The following is a 22,701-nucleotide window of genomic DNA, read 5'->3' on the forward strand; positions in this document are numbered from 1 at the left end:
AAAGGGCTTGTAAAAAATACCGATTCAATGTCCAATTGTTAGATCCATGAAAGTGCTCATATCTGTCCTACAAAGGCAAAGAAAATGGCCAAGAGTTCACGCAGTTCTTTTTTCACAGTAAAAGACAAAAAAATCGTATTGTGAGCCTCTTATAAAGATGTCAGGACACACTAAAGAAGAGGCTGTAATGGAAGACAGAATCCCCTTCTGCACAGCTTCACCCTGTGGGCCCTTGTTCAGCTCCCAGTCTGCCGTTCCCTTAATACTTGATGCATACAAAAGGACATAATACGGCTAGAGAAAATGTCGGGGGGTTGACAACGTCAGCAGGATTCATCCTGTGGGTGCCACAAACATCGATACTGTCGTTGTGGTTTGGAGGACCGTCTCTTGTTAAGATGTGAGCTGTCTGTAGCTCACTGTTTTATACCTAACCCCTTTATTGGGCCTTCCACATTAGATTTTATAAGAGGTGCAACTGCTGTACTTTCCACCTGGTCACAGGTGTGGGAAAGCCGCCGCCCCCTTCTGCCTCATCACTGCTGCATCAGTGCAACTCATCCACACAGTCACATGACCTATCTGTCTATCAGCCATGTTCTTTGGTAATTGGTGTGTTTCACAGTCTTGCGTTGCCGAGGCGTGCCTCCTTCGCTGGAAGCGGTGGACGGGACACGTGAAGGCGTGTAGGCGAGTATAAAGGATGGCAACTATGTGCATCCGTGTTCAGACCTGAAGCAGCGGCTTTCCCTCTACAGCAGAAACGTGAGTAGATTTCTTTTGGTACAACATAGGACAACATATAGGTCTCCAGCTCACGCAGAGACAAACAACCAGTGCGTCAGCTTTCGAAAAAATACCTCCGTCCTACAACAAAGAAGCTGAAAGTCTTTGCAAGATGTGCCGCGCTTCAACGTTCTGAAAACAATAAACATGTCAGTCGAAGCAGGTATTCACAGATCAGGTGCAGTCAGGGTTCCTTCCTGAAGGGACCTGCTTTCTTTTTTCTTTCTTTATTTATTCATGTTCTGGCGACACTTCGGGATTGAGATTGGTATCGTGGTGGTTAGTCAGTGGCAAAAGGGTTCCGGGTTCAAACCTGTTCAGCAACTTTTCTGGCTGGTGTTTGCGTGTTCTTCACGTGCCTGTGAGGGTTCCCTCACGGTATTATGGCTTCTTTCCAAAAAGACATCCAGGATGTGTTGATTAGTAACTCTAAAAGTGCCAGTAGTGTGTAAATGGGAGAGTGAATGTCTGTACTCATGTCGGACCTGCAATGGACTGGTGACCAGTCCAGGGTGAGTGCGTGTCTCACCCGATGCTAACTGGGATTGGTTTGCGACGCTCTAAGGATGAGGGGTGTAGAAGATGATCGACTGACTTTAGGTTATGCTGATTCCAGAATGGTTCAATCCCCGCCCACATCTGGTCTCTAATCTGTCCATCTAGTCTAATATTATTCTAGTCTAATATTATTCTAGTCTAATATTATTCTACTTAAGTGAAACTAAACACCCGTCCAGTCGGATGATGACGCTCTGACTTTCTGAAGGATGCCTGAACCAGTCTTACTCGACAGAAGTGACGCACCTTTCCGAGAATATTAATTTCCTCTAAAGGCTACCTGGTCTGGTTCTGAAAAGAAGCTTTTGTAATAGAGAAATGTTTGTTCTGCGCTTCAAAGCGATAATTGAAATGAGCTTTCCCTCACTCTGCAGTCGTCCCGCTGAGGCCTCGATGGCGTACCCCACCGGCACTCTGGCACAGGGAGCCTTTGGGAAGGTGTACAAGCAGAAGTACAACGACACCTGGGCTGCAATAAAGAAGGTCCCCCAACACCTCATCAACAGGAAGGACCTGGAGAGAGAGTGTGAGGTGTACAAGTAAGTAGGAGGGGTTTTAATAATGTCAACTTAGTACAAGTGAAAAACTGTTAAGATACTCTGAACTCTTCAGATGTTTTAACGTAGTAATTTCCCCAGATGTCAAAGCTACATACCTTTAATGCCCCCTAGGGCACAAGTCTTGACCATCACAAAAACAGAGAAATACAATAGACATATTTGAAGATACAAGATCATTGATGACCGTCACAAAATGGGAGCAAATGGCAACGATTGTTTCATGGAAAGTGCTTTATATTTCAAATATTGTGAACATCATTTAAGGTGAACAAAACATCTGGCTAACCTGAGGGAAGATAGACCCTTATTTGGAAAGTCATTTTTCCAGTACCACTTGTGTTATTTTTAACCCCACATCAGGGTACCCAGGGAGTATTTATTTGCTTACATATTTATTCATTTTCCCTCCATGACCACGGTCACGTCTGTGCAGAAAGGCAAAACATCCCAACATAGTAAAGCTCCTGGGCAACATAAATCTCAAAGACGGGAAATGGATCATTCCTCTGGAGTTTATCTTCGGGGAGGACTTAGAGACCACCATCTTCAAAGCATCAAATTCTAAAATACAGGTAAAGTTATCAGCATCAACTTCACGATCCACATTGAAACTAATTCTCAAACCACGATTGCTTCTTATAAAAGTGTAAAGTTATGAACACACTATCACCCTAATTTGACCATGATGATATTTATTTTCTCTTCTCTTTTTCTCAACTGTGATGAAGTTGGTTTCTATTTCATGGTTCAGATACTTGATGCCCGTCCAGCTGAACCTGATCTTGTATTTGTGCCTCTGCAGCTGTCTCCATCTATCAAAGGCACCATCATCCTCGGCATGTGTGAAGGGCTGTTTCACCTCCACTCCAGAGATATTGTCCATCAAGACCTCAAGCCTGACAACATCATGGTGAGTGGAGGCCCGCGTGGGCCGTCAGCATCCTGCACGAAGGTTTCCATGCAGCCTTTCAACTTGAAATGAGATATTTACATTGCTGTCCTGCAATCTGGAAAATAGAGATACATCATACATTAAACGTGACCAGATATCATTTGTCTTCCAGGTGGAGCACGGTACAAACAGAGCCGTCATCATTGACCTCGGACTGGCAAAGTTCTTCAAATTTGGCCTCAGCTCTGCCATGGACATGGGGAACCAGGCCTACTCGGCCCCCGAGGTTCTGCAGATGGGCACCCAGAGGGACCAGCGCTCGGACGTGTGGGCCATGGGGAAGATCATCGCGGAGCTCTGCGCCCGCATTCGACTTCACACGCCCAGCGTCTGCCCCGCCAAGATCAGGGACGTCATGGGGGATCAGCCGTACTGCCATTCCGTGTGTAGGATGGTGGACCCCAACCCGTCTCTGAGGGCTTCCGTGGGCGGGGTCATCCACGAGATTCGAAGGGCCGCAGGCGCAAGCGCGGTCACCAATACGGCGGTTCAGAAAGAGCACCTCAAGCCACCTCAAGTTGATGTCACAATCCCGTCTCCGGCGGACCAAGGTGCAGCTCCAGGGAACAGAGATCTATCGCCTATGAACAGAGGTGCAGCTCCGGCAAACAGAGATCTATCGCCTATGAACAGAGCTGCAGCTCCAGCGAACAGAGGTCTGCTACAATTGAACAGAAACCCGCCACCTATAAACAGAGGTCTGCCACAATTTTTCAGAGACCCAATACCACACAAGCATCCACCACCACCGAAATGTGAACCTGCCCCCAAACCACCGTTTAAGGCTTTGCTGCCTCAAGCCGCAATGCACTTCCCTCCTTCTCCACAGAGGGCCGAGGAGAAGAACCAACAAATGGCTCTGGTCCCGGCCGGCGGACCCGAGCCGACCAGAGACTTCCAGAGGAGGATGCGGCCCCAAGAGTGAAGTCACATACTCATACGATAAATGTATTAATAGTTACTGTGTGAAAATAGAGTCAATACACAGGTCGAAAATAAAACTTCCGTCCGAAGTGGTTATTGTGCATTATAACTTAATGGGGATGTTGGGAAAGGTTCAGTGATTGTGACAAAGATAATACATGTTTTTTAATGTGCATTTTGTTATGTGACAATATATTTACTATATATATTTATGAACTTGCAGTTCATGTTCTAATGACAGAATTGTTTTTTATTGCAGCTCAGGTCATTTCTGTCATAATAGCCAATTCGTTAAATATGCCCCTCAAGGTTTTTGTATGTTTCCTCACTACATTTTTTATTCGGTCTGTTTTTATTAGTTAAAAAAAACCTCTGAATTCCAGATTTTCAAACAACTGGGTGGTCAACATTACATTTATTCAAAACTCATTAACAGGGCTCTATTGCATTCTGTTGAAAGGACAAGTACGAAGAAATAAAAAAGTTATTTTCCCTCACTCTGCAGTCGTCCCGCTGAGGCCTCGATGGCGTACCCCACCGGCACTCTGGCACAGGGAGCCTTTGGGAAGGTGTACAAGCAGAAGTACAACGACACCTGGGCTGCAATAAAGAAGGTCCCCCAACACCTCATCAACAGGAAGGACCTGGAGAGAGAGTGTGAGGTGTACAAGTAAGTAGGAGGGGTTTTAATAATGTCAACTTAGTACAAGTGAAAAACTGTTAAGATACTCTGAACTCTTCAGATGTTTTAACGTAGTAATTTCCCCAGATGTCAAAGCTACATACCTTTAATGCCCCCTAGGGCACAAGTCTTGACCATCACAAAAACAGAGAAATACAATAGACATATTTGAAGATACAAGATCATTGATGACCGTCACAAAATGGGAGCAAATGGTAACGATTGTTTCATGGAAAGTGCTTTTCATTTCAAATATCGTGAATATCATTTAAGGTGAACAAAACATCTGGCTAACCTGAGGGAAGATAGACCCTTATTTTGAAAGTCATTTTTCCAGTACCACTTGCGTTATTTTTAACCCCCCATCAGGGTACCCAGGGAGTATTTATTTGCTTACATATTTATTCATTTTCCCTCCATGACCACGGTCACGTCTGTGCAGAAAGACAAAACATCCCAACATAGTGAAGCTCCTGGGCAACATAAATCTCAAAGACGGGAAATGGATCATTCCTCTGGAGTTTATCTTTGGGGAGGACTTAGAGACCACCATCTTCAAAGCATCAAATTCTAAAATACAGGTAAAGTTATCAGCAGCAGCTTTACGATCCACGTTGAAACTAAGGAATGTATCACCAACAATGAAAACAATTCTCAAACCACGATTGCTTCTTATAAAAGTTATGAACACACTATAACCCTAATTTGGCTATGATGATATTTATTTATTTTTTACAAAGAGTTTGGGCTAAATAAGGAAGGTCACCATGGACAGGTGTAGTGTGCAACGGTTTAGGATAAAGATTATCTTCAAGCAGACCCCAAATGGGCCCAAACAAGCCAGAACCAGGTTGGGACTAGTACTATAATATTAATATATTTTTTCAACAGTACATATAAACTGATTGTTACAGAGTATAACATTTATAGGGGTTTCCCTTTACCCCCACACAAATAAATTGTACAAATAGACAAAGTAGTTCCAGAGTTATTACACTTTTTTTCATGGGTGTGCCATTTTTGGAGCAGAGGCTTGTTTCCAATTAAGCTTGCGGTTTATTAATGAAATCTGGACAAATATAGATGTGACTTAGTAGTTCACTTCACGCTGAATCAACTGTGATGAAGTTGGTTTCTATTTCATGGTTCAGATACTTGATGCCCGTCCAGCTGAACTTGATCTTGTATTTGTGCCTCTGCAGCTGTCTCCATCTATCAAAGGCACCATCATCCTCGGCATGTGTGAAGGGCTGTTTCACCTCCACTCCAGAGATATTGTCCATCAAGACCTCAAGCCTGACAACATCATGGTGAGTGGAGGCCCGCGTGGGCCGTCAGCATCCTGCACGAAGGTTTCCATGCAGCCTTTCAACGTGAAATGAAATATTTACATTGCTGTCCTGCAATCTGGAAAATAGAGATACATTAAACATGACCAAATATAATTTGTCCTCCAGGTGGAGCACGGTACAAACAGAGCCGTCATCATTGACCTCGGACTGGCAAAGTTTTTCAAATTTGGCCTCAGCTCTGCCATGGACATGGGGAACCCGGCCTACTCGGCCCCTGAGGTTCTGCAGATGGGCACCCAGAGGGACCAGCGCTCGGACGTGTGGGCCATGGGGAAGATCATCGCGGAGCTCTGCGCCCGCATTCGACTTCACACGCCCAGCGTCTGCCCCGCCAAGATCAGGGACGTCATGGGGGATCAGCCGTACTGCCATTCCGTGTGTAGGATGGTGGACCCCAACCCGTCTCTGAGGGCTTCCGTGGGCGGGGTCATCGACGACATTCGAAGGGCCGCAGGCGCAAGCGCGGTCACCAATACGGCGGTTCAGAAAGAGCACCTCAAGCCACCTCAAGTTGATGTCACAATCCCGTCTCCGGCGGACCAAGGTGCAGCTCCAGGGAATAGAGGTCTGCCACACTTTAACAGAGACCCGTCACCTATGAACAGAGGTCTGCCACACTTTAACAGAGACCCGTCACCTATGAACAGAGGTCTGCCACAACTGAACAGAAACCCAATACCCCACACAAGAATCCACATGTGGAACCTACCCCCAAACCAGCCTTAACGGCTTTGCTGCCTCAAGCCGCCATGCACTTCCCTCCTTCCCCACAGAGGGCCGAGGACAAGAACCAACAACTGGCTCTGGTTTGTTTAATAGTTAGTTTAGGGTGAACTAAAGTCTGTTATCTTCTAAGAACAGGTGAAATACAAAATAGCAAACTGATACAAGTTACAGTACGCACCTTGGAAATCACTTTTCGGGCATTGTGTTCATTCATGTTGGGATTTGATTGATCGCTCAGGTACAAACCTCAATCTGTTTCTTAGCATCTGAATGCACGGGACTGTGAACATTGCTTTAATGTGACATGCACGTTTATGTGTTAAATTCTGAAGTGTAATTTCTCTTCTTCAGAACGCTTTGTGCTTGGAATTGTCATTACGTCAGCTGGCCACTGTTTTGAGGGCCTTGTCGATGCTTGGAAGGGATTAGGGGTCCTTTTCGGTCACCTTGTTGCAGGGCCTGGAATCCACACAACGAATCATTCTGTTTGGGAACCATGACGACCGGGGAGGCCCAGGAGCTGATGGAGGGCTCAATGGTTTTATCTGCTGCAGGCTGCCGGGCCAGCGGGATGCGTGGAGGTCTCATCCTCGTCTCATGTTTTCATGTTATGCTGTAAAAGATCTGTGCACACCAAATATCTATCTCATAGTGACAACTATGCAGAACTTAAAGAATAGGGTTCATTTTTAATTAAGTTGTCCGTATTTTAATGAATTATGGGCTCAACCACCACACCACTGTACCGTCTTAAGCTCACAGCAACGGGCGTTTTCAGGTCTGCTTAGTACTAATAAGCCCCTCTGTGCTTTTCTGTGATTGGAGGTTATCAGGATCAGAGCGGTATGGCCGTGGTCTCCATTTATCTCGGAAGTCAGGAATCAAAACTGGTAATGAAGTCACACACTCATACAATAAATATTAATGGTTAGTGTGTGAAAATGCGGTCAACACATGGGTTGCAAAATAAAACGTCCATCCGAAGTGGTTATTGTGCATTATGACTTAAAGGGGACGTTTCAGTGATTGTGACAGATACACGGTTTTTAATGTGCATTTTGTTACGTGACAATATATTTAAACAACTTGCAGTTTATGTACTAATGACAGTTTTTTTTATTGCAGCTCAAGTCATTTCTATCATAATAGCCAATTCGTTGAAGATGCCTCAAGGTTTTTGTACTTTTCCTCACTACATTTTTTATTCGGTTTGTTTTTATTAGTAAAAAATCTGTACTAGTCCCAACTCTGAATTCTCGATTCACACACAACTGAGGGGTCAGCATTACATTTATTCAAAAAGCATTAACAGGGCTCTATTGCATTCTGTTGAAAGGAAAAATAGAAATTAAAAAAAAAAAAAAAAAAAGGTTATTTTGCAGGGCCGTTCATTTTTGTCAACATCCCTTTGAGTTTGTTGGTTTTTAAGAAAAACTTCTCATGGAAAAACAGCATGTGACACTTCACCCGTGTGCTATGATCTAAAGAGCAGAAAGCTTTTTTCCCCCCTTACATGAACGATACGTGAGAACCGGACTTTTAGAACTTCAGTCAAATAATTAATGAATACCTTTGTTTGCTCCTGGCGGAACGTCATTGAGAGGGACGCAAACGCCACTTTATTTGAAGGTACGAAACAAAAATCTTTTTGAATATTCAGTTTATTAATGAAATTAAGGCCACTATGGACTGTGCAGAATTCATAATGAGCAGAAATAACTCCTAAAGTCACACGGTACTCGCTTGTGACTGGGCAGCATGACCACAGCAGAAAGGAATCAAATCTAATACAAGTAGCTAAATTAAAAAAAATAATCAGGTCAAGTAAACGATGCAGAAATGTAGGTTGTGACTTCACACACACACGCACGCACGCACACGCACGCACGCACGGATGAGCGCTGCTTCACCTCCGTATCGTGTCCAGAACATTCTCTCACTAAAAGCTTGGTTGCCATGCATATTTAGTCTTTGTATAAAAATTGCTATTGTGTAAGTGTCCAAGAGTATTGAGTGTGTCACTAAGGCCATAAGAGTTGAATACGAATACACATCAAAACAATATACCAGTATATAGTCGTCTATTTATGGGAATCACAGGGAACCACTCGCTGAGCTTCTCATCAGCGGACAAATTCCACGAGGACGTGTAGCTGCGTTTCCAGTAGAAAAAACAAAGTCCCTCATCATTAACTATTCTCATCCCTTCTCTAAATGAACTGCAGGGTTTGTAAATGTGGGGAAAACTAAATACCTGTTGGTTTAAGATTGCAACACAATTTAAATATGCTACAAATATTGGTAGGAAGAGAATGTTTATTCACGTCACGCATACCGTCCACACGCACACGCAGTCATTTTTGGTTTCAGCTATCAGCACGGCTCCCTCACCCCCCACCCCCCCCCCCCCCCTCACCGGGTGGGAGCGCCAGTACCTCTCGGGTTTACAATCAAATCTGTCAAGAGTGGAGAGAAGTGAAGCCGACATGCAGGTCAGGGGGCACGATAGTGGAAGAGTGGGGTTGGGGGGGGGGACATCTCCGGGTGATTGAGAGTGGAAGACACGTTTGTCGGGAAACAAAAAGACCCACACAGTCGAGCTGGGAGACCAATTTCCTGATCAACAGGCTCACTACATTGGAAACATTTTGTTTCGTTTGATCTCTCGCCAGCGGCACTGTGCGACCCTTCTTGTTTGGCTACGTCACCGTGAGCTTGAAACAGCAGCATTTAGAAAATCTACATTCCTGGACCGGATAATGCTGAAGAAATAACCATGTGGGGGTGGGCGGCGCTAAAGCTTTTTCCAGGTCATTTCTCGACGATGAAGGGTAACGGGAGGAAGCTGGCACTCTTGAGGGATACAGAGATATAAAGTACACGGCTACAGAAAGAAAAACTCCATTTTGATGTGAATCTCAAGCTCATCTGAAGACACCTGCTCTGAAAAAAGGCAAAAGCACAAAGACGAGATTCAGTCAAATGTTGCAGGTGTTTGATATGCTACACAAAAGGAACTGTACCTTTGGGCCTCCGAGTACAGAACTTTTCTCGTTCATACGAACAGCATCGGCTGTCTTTTTTTTGATATACGCAAATCACAACGGATACAGGCAGACATCTCTCAACCAGACAGATGGGACACGCGCACCGTTGTGTCAGAAGCAGCAATACACACATCTGTGCGCCTTCTTCATTCAGTACTTATTGTAGCAGCTTCACACTCGACTGGAAACCAGAAACCACCTATTTCACTGGTTTAGGCATTGGAATCACGACCAAAAAAAAAAGAGCGACTGCTGGAAATTGCAGCCAGCGCTCAGTAAACCCAAATATCTAAACAACGTAAGGTACGAGTGAAAAGACACAAAAAAAAAAAAAAAAGGAAGTACAGGCTTCTAAAGGCATCACAAGGTTTAAACAGCGACCACGGCGCCGTAGATATATAAACTCACAGAGTCCAACTTTTGTCGCTCACGCTTCACTGTGGCTCCCCGGGAAGAAGAAGAAGAATCAGTGGTGTACAGGGACCAGCATGGGGGGGAGAGGGGGGCTGACGAATCCCCATCAATCGTTCTTATTCTTAATCCATCGGGTGCTTCAATCACCCAAACGAGCACCCCGGTGTGTCCGCGAGGCAGAACAATGTTAAACCAGCGCTAACCAACTCTTCCACAAACAGACGCTGAATCTGAAAATAGGAAAGAAAACTCCAGGTGGAGAAAAACCACCACCAGGATTATCCCATGGAAGTAGTGCCACGCTGAACAGTCATTACGGCTCCTATTGAGTGCTCTTCTTCTCCGTGTGGGCCTCTTTCAGTCTGGCAGAGGTTTTGGCCGGCCCTTTAGCCGGCCCTTTAGCCGGCCCTTTAGCCGGCCCTTTAGCCGGCCCTCCGCCAGGTTCTTTGACTCCAGCTTTGGCAGGGGGTGGAGGAGGAGGTGGGTGTAGACCGGCCTCGGTGCCGATGTTGACCGTGATGTTGGTGTAGAGAGGCATGTACTGCCGTGAGATTGTCTCGTATTCAGCAGTGTTCATCCCGTCCGACTTCCACGTCTGCCTCGTCTTGGCCAGCATGTTGAACCTGCACGCGTGGAGCAGAGACCGAAGCCTTGAATACGCCATTCTACTGGTACAGTACACTAAAACCACTGTGGGTTTCTTCCTCTGCCATCTGATCCCCCCACCGTGTAATAAAGCTTAAAAAGAGAAGTTTGATGTTTTTATCGGCTCAGTCTGCACCCTTGACCTCGACACGTGAACCCAAAGACATGAACTGGTTTAACGTACCTCTTGGGGTTCACATCGTTGCCTTTGTCCAGCTTGTGTTTAATCATCCTGTAGCGGCCGACCTTCACTGATGGACGAGTGATGTACATCCCCCCCAGAGTCACTCTGAGCAGACGGGGAACACGAGTCAGTCTCAATTCAGACCAGCAGCGCTCGGGCACTGAAAACCTCAACGTGTGCTAGAGATGCATAATCACCCTCCCCCACGTTATTCTCACCTGACTCCGATATCGTCGTCCTCTCCCCCCCAGCCCCAGTAGTTGTTGGGAAAGCCGTTCATCTTCAGGTAGTGCAGCGGCGTCAGAGCAGACACTCCTCCGAAGTACATCTTGTACGGAAGCCTGGAGAGGTTTTTAATTTTAAGTATTTCATAAACACGTGGCACACAGATTGTTCTATGGTCTGCCTGCCCCCCCCTCCCCGGGCAAAGACGAGGAAGGACGTACTTGTAGCCGAACTTGTCCATGGCGATGGCCGCGTGCTTGGGGTTGGAGTCGCAGACGTAGGTGTTGCGATCGTCCTCGGGGATGAGGTCCACGTCATGGAAGAAGAGACAGTCCCAGTCTTCCTCCTTCATGGCCTCCCGGAAACCCACATTCATCAGCTTGGCCCGGTTGAAGGTGTAGTTTCCGGCCTGGGAGGTGAACGGGTAAGGTAATTAAGGGACGAGACAATAATATCTGCAAATCACAGTTCCATCTCACGGAGAGTAAACAAGCATAAATCAACGTTTACATGGAGATTAAAAACCTCCACTAGAGGGCACTCTTCATCCAGTCTGAACTGTAGTGGATACAAACCGATGGGACTCGACGTGATGAAGGAGTTGATCATCCAACACGCCAGATCTAACGTTAGATCAACCGAAGCACAGAGTGAGATCTTACTCAAACAGGGCCTGGGCTGCGCGTGTGTGTGTTTCACCTGGTGAATGACGTAAATCCCGTAGTTGAGCTGTTGCCGCTGTAGAAAGGGATGCAAGTAGTACAGCAGGAACTTGAGGTGATGCTCCCGGTGTCTGTGGGGGATGATGATGGCCGTCCGGTGCCTCGCCTCGCAGTCGGGCGGCCTGTAGCGTCCCCCGCGCACCACCAGTGGGTTTTTCCTCTGGACCTCCGCCAGCGTGAGGCCCGACGGAAAGCTGACGTGGATCGGCCCGCCTGAGAGCACAAACCGGTCCGCTTGTTACCAGCGGGAAGCCAGATCGGATGGGACACGCGAGTTCAGCTGGATGCGTTTGAAAATTTAGTTGACAGGCAAGAAGTCAGATCAGCATGTTAATTACTGACAGTAATATCGGAACAATGGGGCAAAAAAACAAAACTAAGCCTGCTTTGCAGGTCCCTTCTAGAGTAATGTGGAATAAATCAGCAGCAGGATGTGGGACGAGATCCCCTGCCTACCTTCACTTCTGGGAGCGTTTGATCATATCTCGGTCTTCTTGAGTGGGTGGATTTTGCTCAGCACGATGAGAGCAGATGTTTTAGGTTCAACGGTATTTTAGTAAGTAAGCCTGGAGCTTCTTTTAGTGAAGTGCTTAATCAAAGTGGTGGCGATCGGTTCCTCGCACTGAGAAGACTCACTGTGGTCGTTTACTCAATTAATGTCCCTGCAAGTCTTCATTCATTCCATGTTCAAATGAACAAGAACCAAAGTAATTTACTGGAAAACTTTTCAAGAGTTTTCTGGAGTTTTCCAGGGAAGCTTTGCTGCAAATGGGAGCAGCGGCTCGCAATTTTGGGATGATTTTGGATTAAATCATGAAAGAAAAACATCTTTTGCCTCATTTGCCTGAAAATATTTTAAATAAAAAAACACCAGATTGAAATATAATATTTAAAATAATTTAAAAAACAAAAAACTATAAATCTCAGCTCATGAGGCCACGTCTTCAATTCAATTAATCTGCTTACTTGTAATAACCCTTCACACGTTTCCAATTTGCTCCTAAACCTATTTGATCATCAATGAACAATATAACTGCAACAACCATAATAGTCCATAAACATTTAGAGCTTTAGTGCTACTTCTACACACGATTGTACTGTGCATCCAGCGGAGGACAAATGGGGGCTTCAGTTTGTTCTAGTTGCACAACATGCACCCACTGGCTTTCAGAGAGCAGATGAAGAGAACAACAGTCGACACGCTGCAGCTGACTGCACAACTCTTTACACGCTTTATGCTCAAAAGGAAATGTGAAGAACCAAAAAGATTTTTGGAGAACAATTTGATTTCAAAACATTTCCATGGAAACAACTGCCCTCCGAATGCTGACTGGATGTACAACACAGTGGAGTCATCAAATGAGCAGAATTTAACTCCATTAACGAGTTTTCTCAGCTGCCGTCAGTAATTTAGTCCGAAGGGGAAAAAAATAAATGACAACATGTTAGTCTTGGAAAACTGCAAAGTTAGTTTGTGTATATTGAAACAGAGAGATTTAAAAAGGCAGGAAGGCAAGCGATCCGCCTTCAGTAACAGACGACACCACTCACCAATAAGAGGGGACGTCTTCGGGCAGTAAGGCATCACGTCTCCATGGCCGTGTCTTCTGGACAGGTGGGAGAGGTTGGCGTACACGTCCCCTCCAGCGATGCCCAGCGCTGTGTGGTTGCGGCCAGACAGCCCCGTGACGTCAGGCTTGCGGAAGATGCGGATGAAGTAGGAGACCCTCTTCTGGTACCCCTCCCGGGACAGCAGCGCCATGACCACCAGCTGAATGCCCAGGAACATGAAAAGGTAGCGCCATTTGGACTGGATGCCGATCATGGCGACGACGCTGTGTTGTCAAAGCAACGAGCGTTGGGCGAAGGAAGCGCGGGGAGTCACTTTGCTCGGTCGCAACCGGACTCTAGCGGACTGAATCCTGGTACTTAGTAAATTATCCCCAAGCAGAATTCTAAAAAAAGGGATTGTTGCCAACGATGGATTTGGTGGCGGCTGGTGTCAAACCTTGTTTGGGAACTCTAAAATATGGCTATTGAATGTGACGGTTACTTTATGTTATATGAAAAATGGCAAATGACAAAAAGTGAAACAAAAAAGGCACTTGGGAAAGGCTGTAATTAGGACCACCGATGAGGAAAAATAGAAAAATACTCCTAACCAAGAAGAAAAAAAAAATGTTTCCTTCTTTTCTCTTTTTTCACTGCATTCCTCGCTGCAGGCCACTATGTGGCAAACATCTCCAAAGTCGACAGTTGGTCCGATTCGGGATCGCTTTCGGGTGCATCATGTACTTTCACCCCCGTCGAATTCCACCCGTTGCCCTGTGAAGCTCATTCTCCTCCGGTCAAACAAATTGCAGCGTCGATGTCTCCCACTCGGCCCGCTCTTCCTCACTTTGTGGGCTTTATGCCGCCTTCTGTGTTCTCCTGAGAGAGGCCTCCGCAGCAACAACAGCCACCGCCATGACAAAAGGCAGCAAGCGCAGCCGTACGGGCCCTTTACTTTACAGAGGATTACACAGCTTCCATGGACTCACCGACTGGCTGGCTGGCGAGACCGGGGGAGTTCACCACGAACCAGAGTGGTAGGAGTGGTCAGGGGGGGTAAGGCTGAGAAAGGGGGAAGAGCTTTGATTCCCTCGGTTATTGTCGCGTGAGGATGCAATCCTCCTCTCTGAGACACCTCGAGCAGCTCTTTGGACCAACAGCCGCTGGACAGGAAGGACCGGAACAGGACCAGTCACTCCAGCACGGCTCTGAAAGACAAAAACGAGGAGGAGGCACAGTTACACCGACTGATTCCCCCCCTTTGGTTCAAACTGTTGACATCAGCGATTTTCTACTCTGGGCGGAATGCTGCTTCCCCCCCACCCACACATCCAAACAACGGCGGATTGTGTGCAATACAGGGCCAACAAACGGATTGTGTTTGTTTACACGGAGAGCCAGCAGCACAGTTGGATAACCCCGATTAATCAGGCCCAGCATGGCCTCCGGTGCCGATCTCCCCCAAAGAGGCCCGCTGCCGTAGAGCCAGCTGACTGGACGGCCCACGTTGGTGCGGGCGGCTGCAAAGTGGCGTTCGCCGACCTTGCGTTCGCCGACCTTGCGTGACCCACCCCCCGGATTCCGTCCCCGATGCCGTGATGTCGGACACGCCCAACACACAAATCAATTACTGCTCGTTAAAGAAGCCGGTCTAAGGCCACTAATCCTAATCCCACTGAATGCTACCAGACTGGTGGAGGGACGGAGCTGGACGACAGCCGCTTCCAACTTCTCGCCTACGAGTCAGAGGAAAGGAAACATTTCCGAAACGACGAGAAGTCAGTTGCAGTGTCTGAAAACATAAACAACTGTATTGCCCATAGATGCATTTAGATTTTAAAAAATGATGTTAAACCATACTGGCCTATTTCATCCCTGGGAGATAAGATAAGGATTCATGTCAGTTATGAATCCTTATGGTGGGGACATCATCGGCTCTGAGAGCATGTCTTGCTCATTACCGGGAAGAAAATAATTTGTTGTTGCTGTAGAAGAGTACACAGCGTGGAAGCGGAGACGAAAACATGACTTGAGAGCTCCGATAAGAGATGGAGAGAGAAGGATGAGTGCCTACTTATTGCTTGGTTGCATTACATGGGATTAATTCACAATCTGAGGAGAAAAACAATTTTACCCCCCCACTATATTTTATCATGTTGGCTGGAGTTTTCCCAGCCGATGGTGCAACGCAGTTCTATAAATGATCATGCGAATTATAAATATACTGAAATGGTTAAATCTTCTATCAGGGAAACACACAGCCTTCTTGATCAACTACACAGGCCGAGCAACAACATCTGACAAACGCAAACTCGCGCTGACAGAGCGCTCGTATGCATTCCTCATCTTGCTTTGACAGCTAGCGCTTTCTGTTGGGGGATAAGAGGAGGTCTCACCTCGGAGGATATGGGGAGGCAAACGGAGAGCAGAGCCTCTCTGTGCCGCTGCACATCATTTCTATCCGCATGCCGAGCTGTAGGCAGATGGGACATTGGCGGCTCTCACTTTTCCACGTAGCTCAAGGAAATGGTGCATAAAGAACATAAAGAAAACAAACACTTAATCCCCCTGCAGGCAAACTTCACTGCAGCAAAGCAAACCAGGAAAAAAAAACAACTACTAATCTGAAAAATGTTGGAACCCGTAGAACTAGTTTGTGTTTCTTCATGCTCGCTAGATATGTGTATAAACATTTAGTCATGGCTCATAAGACAAATCTGCAGCGCCAGCTCGAGCCGCTACATGACTAAGCATCATGTATTAGGAGAACTGCATATGACGGGGGGGGGGGGGGGAACGGGGGTGAGTCTGGTCTGCTCCGGCGCTCGGGGGCCATGTCGTGCCGGAGCAGGCTCACAGTCGGAGGACTTGGCAGCGGGCGTCTCCTCCAACAAAGCTCAGGCACTGACTTAACACGCATGTGAAAGAGATCCAGTGACCAGACCCTAGACGACTCTGTCTCTGTGCTTTTGCCAAAGGAGCGACCCGGGGAGAGGGGGGGGCAGAGCGAGGTGGGGGAGCGGCACAGCGATCAACCATCTGGTTACACTCGTGCCAGTGGTCGTCGTGGCGCAGGGGTTAGAGAAGGTGTGTTGGGAAGCACAAGGTTGGTGGTTCAATTCCAGGCTGCCCCATGTTCCATGTCGAAGTGTCCCTGAGCAAGACACCTAACCCCTAATTGCTCCCCGGGCAAAAATGTGAAAAAGCCATGGGTTTAAAAGTGTAATGTAAGTCGCTTTGGATAAAAGCGTCTGCTAAATGACATGTAATGTAATGTGCCACTTTTGACTTCATTGCTTCTCCTGCCCGAATACACTTCCCTTCCCCTTTTACAATTAAAAAAAAAGGAGTGGCAGGTTTGGCGTGGGATACTTCAGGGCACCAAAGAAAGTACTTTTCTGGTCTTGCGTCCAGCACCCCCCCCCCCCTCCTTTTTCCTCACTGTGCAATGTGTGCTTTAAAGAATGATGGCACATAACAGCCGACAAATAGCACAATTTCTTTTCTGCCTATAGGGCATTAAAACTGCAGATGTCCACATGGATGCTTGCACACATACATGAGTGAAGGCAAGAGGAGCCATTAACGGGGGGGGGGGTTAGAACGTAGAGCCAGCAAGAAAATGAAAGGGGATGGAGGTGTACAGAAGGGGAGCTATATTTAGATAATCATCCAGCGACTAATAGCTTGTGCACTGGTGTTTTAATCCTAAAGGGGGATAACACGGCCCCTCAACACACATATCAGCCCCAGAGGAGGGGGCGGCGAGCAGTTCCACCATGTCGGGGGGGGGACCCACAGAGGAGGTAGAGTCGCTATCAACCAACACCTGAGCTCCAACAAGGCGACCCATTCGCGGACTACCACTGGTGGGGCGATTTGTGCTCCTCTGCAACAGCAGCAGTCACTGGTTACCGGCCGCGCGTTGCTTCACGGGTGGAAGTTGTGTGAGCCAGACATTCCAGGCCCAGCTGGTTCACATCAGTCGAGCAGAGCACGGAGGCCAGATGGGGGCCTCCCATCTACGCTACAAGTAGGATGCGATTCTACTGCAAGAAAGGGGGGAAAACGACTATTACAGATCCCAAAGTCATCGAAGGAAAGAAAGGGTTCCGGTGGGAAAAGGGAAAAAAAGGCCATGTGTGCAAAGGTTTACTGGAACGATCAACACTTTGAACCCGAACCGCCGCGCTGCATTAGCGGAAGCTCGCACGTTTGCGTCAGCGTGTCAGTTTTACGTGTGCCAGTGTAGTGAGAGTGAACAACCTCCTCTCAGCCAATAATGTGCAAACTTCTTGTTAAAACCACAACGACTGCTGGCCAACAAGTCCTTTTTTGTTTCTGCAAAGAGGTTTTACCAGCTCTTATTCAGCATAAAGCTCCTGCTTGCTATCTTGTCTCTTCCTAATTACCAACTATGTAATAATATCCAGACATGCGGCTGCATAGATAAAGATTGCCCCATAGCCGTAATAAAATACATTCTAAAACATACTGTAAAAGAATTAAATCCTACTGGCCAAGAAATACCCTTTCACAAGAAACATTTTGTTTTAAATCATTTGCTTTTATCAAATATGCATTTCTAAAAAGGCGTTTTGCATGTTTTGTACTAACTTGAGTTGAGTTTGTTCAATAGAATAACAAACTGTTATTCTATCCTCACATTTCACCATGGGCTTGTTCCTGTGGCTCAAAAACCAACCGCTCGGTTCTTCCTCTTCAGGGTGTGCAGTGCCTTCCTCTGCTCACGACACTGAACACAACAAAGCCTACATTATGTCGCAATTTCCATTACAAAATACCAAAATACAGAAGAGCAATCCTTTTAAGAAAGAGCCCGTTTTCCATGAAGACTCCATCAAGTCTAGTCTGCCAAGAGCTGGAAACGCAACAAAACGTGACCATGGCCACCGCCTCGTAATTCTTCTTCTACTTCTTAAGATCTCAAACCATTCACGTGTGAAAAGTGGATTAAAAACTCAACCTCACTTTAGTCAGAATATAAACACTGAGGCCCAGCAATTAGGAAACTAACAGAGCCAGGAGGGAACGAGCTGCGAAACATTTACCGAGCAAACTGAGCCGTTTACCTGGAAAACCCTTCAGCCACACCTCGTCTTTGAAGAGGACTTTCAAAATCAGAAGGGTTTTTTTTTCCTCCCCCTTTGAATTCAAAGCAATCTCTGTCTGTGGCGTCGTTTACACATTAAAATAGGTCCCGGTGATCCGATCACAAGGGCCCAGCGGTTAGGTTGTTTGCATCTCCTATTAGGCTGAGTCTCCACTCGCATGCACCATATGTAAATTATCACACAGAACACAAAGAACAAACAATCAGTTGTTTTTAAACCCGTGTCGAGAAGCAATGACCTCATTTGGTAAAAATATGCATCAGAAGTATTCAATTTTGAACATGGCAATTCCAGGGCAATGATCACCATATTAACTTTTGACTGTATCCAACACTAGTTGGAGTGAGAGTCCTTTATTTGCCAAGTAAGATGGACATAGGAGGAATGTCACGGTGGGTGATCAGTTACAGTTAAATTAACAACAATATAGAAGAATAAAAAAAATAAAAAAATGGAAAATACAACTAGAAAAAAAAAGAAAAAAAAGTGCACAGGGAACCGGACGGTGATGGAGGAGGAGAGGATGGACCCCACGAAGTACACCATCGTTGCCTCTAGCAGGTTGAATTTGTTCAGGAAGTGCATCCTCCTCCACATTTTGCGGAGTTCCGGGATCATCGTGACTGGAAAAGATTCCATCAGGTGATAAGCACGCTTTGCCGGCCAACGGCGTCAGAGCAGAACTGCGGTACGAGGTCAGAGAGTCAGCATTGGCCTGCTGCTGCTGCAGTTCTAACCTTGTGGTTTGTGTGCATTTTTTCTGGAAACGGTCAGTACCGTGTGCCACTCTTCACAACATGGAATGTACTAATTTGTGGTGCTTGAGTAATACTCCATTAGCTCAATGGGAGAGACGGGTAACTCCTTCTTATAAATATGTCCTTTCGGTCAGCAATAAGAGGTTGCCTTATCAGGCTTTATAAATTAATGATTGCTTAGCAACGGCTTGGAGTTTAGACTTTACCTGTAGACTACACAGGAGCACCAATTGCTACGTTTACATTCGGAGAAAGGCCCGAGAAGGACTGTAACTTAATAACTCAATCCCATCAATCATAGGAAGGATACGTCAGCTTAAGTTAATTAACAGAATTGCAACTGGTTTAGGAGCTTGCGTTTAATAAGAGTGGAAGAATTGGTTTGAAACTGATCTAGAGAGATGAGGCCAGCGGACCGCAAACAACTCAAACAAAAGCCTTTTTTTTTTTTTTCCTTTACCAGGTTGCCAAAAAAACAAAACAAAAAAAATCAGCAATACGTTTTTTTTGTTTGTGCAAAGAATAAATGTCTTAAGAAAAACAGACCAAGATACAAACTGAACTTGTATACTGTAAACGCAAGCAGGCCTTATTCTCTCCAGCACCAACCAGGCAATGAAATAATATGCAAACAGGCCCAGAGAAAAGAAGAGCATAACAACGCGTGCCAGCGCCCTTGTCATGGCAACCCACCCTGAGACCAGGCCATTCATCGCGGCTGCAGCTGGTACGTGTCTCTATGGCTGTTCCCTCGAGTCTGACTCTGCTGGGACGAACTGCTGAGGAGAGGGAGGCTGGCAGGGGGGGAGGGGGGGGGGGGGGGGGAGACGAGAACATTGTCGTCATCCTCCCACTTCACCGCTCAGGTTTCTGCCTTTGGTTGAGAACGCCGTTTTCCATGGCCACTAATCCCATCATAGTCACATGCAAACTTTGCACTGGCAAACAGGCAAACGGATAGGGGGGCGTGATGGAAAAACACACACACACACAAAAATGGAGACAAGTTACTCAAGAGGCAAGGGTTGACGCCAGAGATCTTACACCACCCAGCCCGTCCAGATGAAGCCACAAGGTGCCGAAACCCACCGGGAATTAAGTGCCCCGTGGGAGGGAGGGGCAACTTGGAGAAAGACAAACATGACAATATGTTTCATCAGCCATCTTAATATTGTGACAATATAGTACGGTTGGACACGAAATAACTACACAATTTCAATTCTGATCACTCCGGACCAGTGATGTGGGTCTAATGTCGAAGAAATAATTGAAGAGCAGGAAGAGTCAGGTTCTTTTTAAAAAGTCTTGGATGTAATGCAGCTTTCAAAAAACTTTTAAACACTTGGGCAAAATACCAAGTCTAAGACGATATCTCGTCTTATTGAAAAACACTCACTGCACAAAATGCATTAGATGATTTAAGAGAAACTATGACACAAGTAAAAAGAAACAAAAAAACATTTGCAATAGCCTGTCACAGGACTTTATTTTAAAAATTATTGTTGCATTAACCTGCCTTCACTGTCCGTGGCAACGTGGGCCACCTTTCAGTCTTATCCTTTTATTCCAATAATTAAGTTTCCGTCCGACAGTAGAAGTAGAGATGGTAGAAGAGAATTAGTCTGACGCACATAATGTCCTCAGTGGTTACGGCTCGCTTTGAATTGCACATCGAAGCTACTGGGACTTAGTGTAAAAAAAGCACAGACAGGGCAAAGCTTGCTGGTTGCTTTTTGCAAATCGCTCTGGATAAACGGCAAAATGATAAATTGAACTGCAAGTCAAATAGGAGAGCAGATGTGCACCCAGATTCTCCCTGACCCCCCCCCCCCACACACACACACACACACACACACACACACACACACACAACAAAGAATGAAAAAAATATATATCATAGAAGTCCAAAAGTTTAAACAATCTCAGGTTTGTCTTAATGTACGCTTTCACCATGTTGTTCTCACAGTCCTCAAGTATTTACAAACCCTCTGACAGTTTGGAGGGGGGGGGGGGGGCATGCAGACTCTTTTGTTCCACGCAGGAGTTTGTACATGACAATAGCAACAAAAAAACGGAGGCCGTTTGAAGTTCTTTGTGCTGGAAGTCACCAAACGTGCGTGAGCAAAAAACTCCTGAAACTCAATTACACTTCCCAACTGTCCCTGATGTCCTAGAGGCGACGTGACATCGGCTCGGGGCGATCCAGATGTTTATTTAGCCTTTAAGAAAACACCTGTTTGTCGGCTTACAGCGGGAGGTCATCACATGGCCTCCTCGCGGTGTCGTCATTGTTCCGGTGACAGGTCACGTTACGCTGTAACAGCCCAACTGACGATGCGCGCCACACACTTTTTAAAAGTAACTAAAAGTTAACCGAAAAACAGAAAAACGTTCGAACCGAGCTTGACGTTTTAACAAACATTGCGTGCCACGAAACACGTACGTTACACGTTCAGCCCAAAAAGCACCAAAGACAAAAACGACGAGTCTTTTTGTTGCGCGTCAGTTGGGACGATAAAACCTTCCGACGCGAACACGTTTCTCCCAAAGAGAGTTCGCCTCGCCCCCTCCGAGCCATTTAGTCACGCAAACTCAACCCGAGAGAACCGTCCACGGCCCGAAAACTCTTCCGAACCAAGACCGAGCCTTTGCCAGCTGCGTGGCGTCAACCGAGCAGAGCAGAGCTCAATCGCTGCGGGTCAAAGTGGTGTCTGGGGTTAGCAAGTCGGACTAGCAAGTTAGCTTAGCCCCCCCCGCGCGCACACACACACACACACACCGAGCGCTGTTCTCGGTGTCATTCATCGACATATTTGAGGAGTTGCGCTCACCGGCCGGTCTGCCTCCGTCCCCCGCTCGGTTCAGGTCGCCGTTAACCGTCGATAACCGCGACGACAGCCTCCCTCCATTGCAGGTCGGACGCGGGGCGAAGTTGTCGCTGCGCGGCGGCCGCTGTGATCGCAGAGCGAGTCGGTGCCTCCTCCCTCCTCCTCCCGCAGGAAAACCCCAAAACTTCACGCGATATTGATGCGATGCGTGGCTGCTCCACCAGTTGTTATCAGGAGCGGTGCCGGTTAGCGGCTTTTATCGGGTCTAATGTCCGGGTTCAAGGGTGGGATTTAAACCTGATTTTTTTTTTTTTTTTTCAAAAGACAACGTCCATACGCGGTCCTCCCGCGAGGAGCTGGGACATTTATAGTGGGAACTTTTATTTATAAGGCTCATTATCCGGAAGGGGAAAAAAAGAACATTAACAAAGTGGTCAAGCGACGCTTTAGGTCTCGAGCCTCGATAAAGCAACATGTTTCAGAACAGGACAAAAAAAAGAACAACAGAAAACATTTAACATTTATTACATTTCAGACAAGAGATTGTGACAATGCTTTACTTTTTCTTATGTAATTTAGTCTTTGTTGTGCTGGAAATTAATATATTTTCTTCCGCTCAATACCTACTTTCTTTCTCCTTTTACTACTTACT

At 46.4% G+C, this 22,701-nt stretch overlaps 2 protein-coding genes across 4 annotated transcripts; one reads left to right on the forward strand and one right to left on the reverse strand.

The window, feature by feature from the left end:
* The first annotated feature begins 552 nt into the window (after positions 1 to 552).
* On the forward strand, positions 553 to 10,423 carry LOC120810579 (uncharacterized). Of its 2 annotated transcripts, XM_078094751.1 has the most exons (10): positions 553 to 765; positions 1,719 to 1,883; positions 2,338 to 2,476; positions 2,707 to 2,814; positions 2,969 to 3,777; positions 4,286 to 4,450; positions 4,905 to 5,043; positions 5,665 to 5,772; positions 5,920 to 6,379; positions 6,422 to 10,423. In XM_078094751.1, exons 2-10 carry the CDS (start codon positions 1,738 to 1,740, stop codon positions 6,538 to 6,540), a joined length of 2,193 nt encoding a protein of 730 aa, XP_077950877.1. In that variant the 5' UTR covers positions 553 to 765; positions 1,719 to 1,737; the 3' UTR covers positions 6,541 to 10,423. The 2 variants fall into 2 exon arrangements, with proteins under 2 accessions (XP_077950877.1, XP_040021174.2); XM_040165240.2 differs by having other exon boundaries at positions 623 to 765; positions 5,920 to 10,423.
* On the reverse strand, positions 7,813 to 22,393 carry LOC120810580 (beta-1,4-galactosyltransferase 3). 2 transcript variants are annotated; one of them, XM_078094753.1, is made up of 8 exons: positions 22,053 to 22,329; positions 15,725 to 15,801; positions 13,329 to 14,536; positions 11,755 to 11,990; positions 11,277 to 11,464; positions 11,049 to 11,171; positions 10,831 to 10,935; positions 7,813 to 10,624 (listed from the first exon to the last, which is right to left on the reverse strand). In XM_078094753.1, the coding sequence occupies exons 3-8, from the start codon at positions 13,600 to 13,602 to the stop codon at positions 10,324 to 10,326; spliced, it is 1,227 nt and encodes a 408-aa protein (XP_077950879.1). In that variant the 5' UTR covers positions 13,603 to 14,536; positions 15,725 to 15,801; positions 22,053 to 22,329; the 3' UTR covers positions 7,813 to 10,323. The 2 variants fall into 2 exon arrangements, with proteins under 2 accessions (XP_077950879.1, XP_040021175.2); XM_040165241.2 differs by lacking the exon at positions 15,725 to 15,801 and having other exon boundaries at positions 22,053 to 22,393.
* Between the last annotated feature and the right edge of the window lie 308 nt (positions 22,394 to 22,701).

This window comes from Gasterosteus aculeatus, chromosome 20 (assembly GCF_964276395.1).
Source record: "Gasterosteus aculeatus chromosome 20, fGasAcu3.hap1.1, whole genome shotgun sequence".
In the NCBI taxonomy this organism is placed as follows: Eukaryota; Metazoa; Chordata; class Actinopteri; order Perciformes; family Gasterosteidae; genus Gasterosteus; species Gasterosteus aculeatus.

What these genes read in the sequence shown, in the direction of transcription:
- LOC120810579 (XM_040165240.2), top strand. Translation starts at nt 1,738, where the DNA reads ATGGCGTACCCCACCGGCACTCTGGCACAGGGAGCCTTTGGGAAGGTG. An exon ending in TCAAGCCTGACAACATCATG is followed by an intron (nt 2,815 to 2,968) that starts GTGAGTGGAGGC and finishes TTTGTCTTCCAG; the next exon opens with GTGGAGCACGGTACAAACAG. An exon ending in AGGAGGATGCGGCCCCAAGA is followed by an intron (nt 3,778 to 4,285) that starts GTGAAGTCACAT and finishes CTCACTCTGCAG; the next exon opens with TCGTCCCGCTGAGGCCTCGA.
- LOC120810580 (XM_040165241.2), bottom strand. Translation starts at nt 13,602, where the DNA reads ATGATCGGCATCCAGTCCAAATGGCGCTACCTTTTCATGTTCCTGGGC. An exon ending in GAAGACGTCCCCTCTTATTG is followed by an intron (nt 11,991 to 13,328) that starts GTGAGTGGTGTC and finishes TTGTGCTCTCAG; the next exon opens with GCGGGCCGATCCACGTCAGC. An exon ending in GACGACGATATCGGAGTCAG is followed by an intron (nt 10,936 to 11,048) that starts GTGAGAATAACG and finishes CCGTCTGCTCAG; the next exon opens with AGTGACTCTGGGGGGGATGT.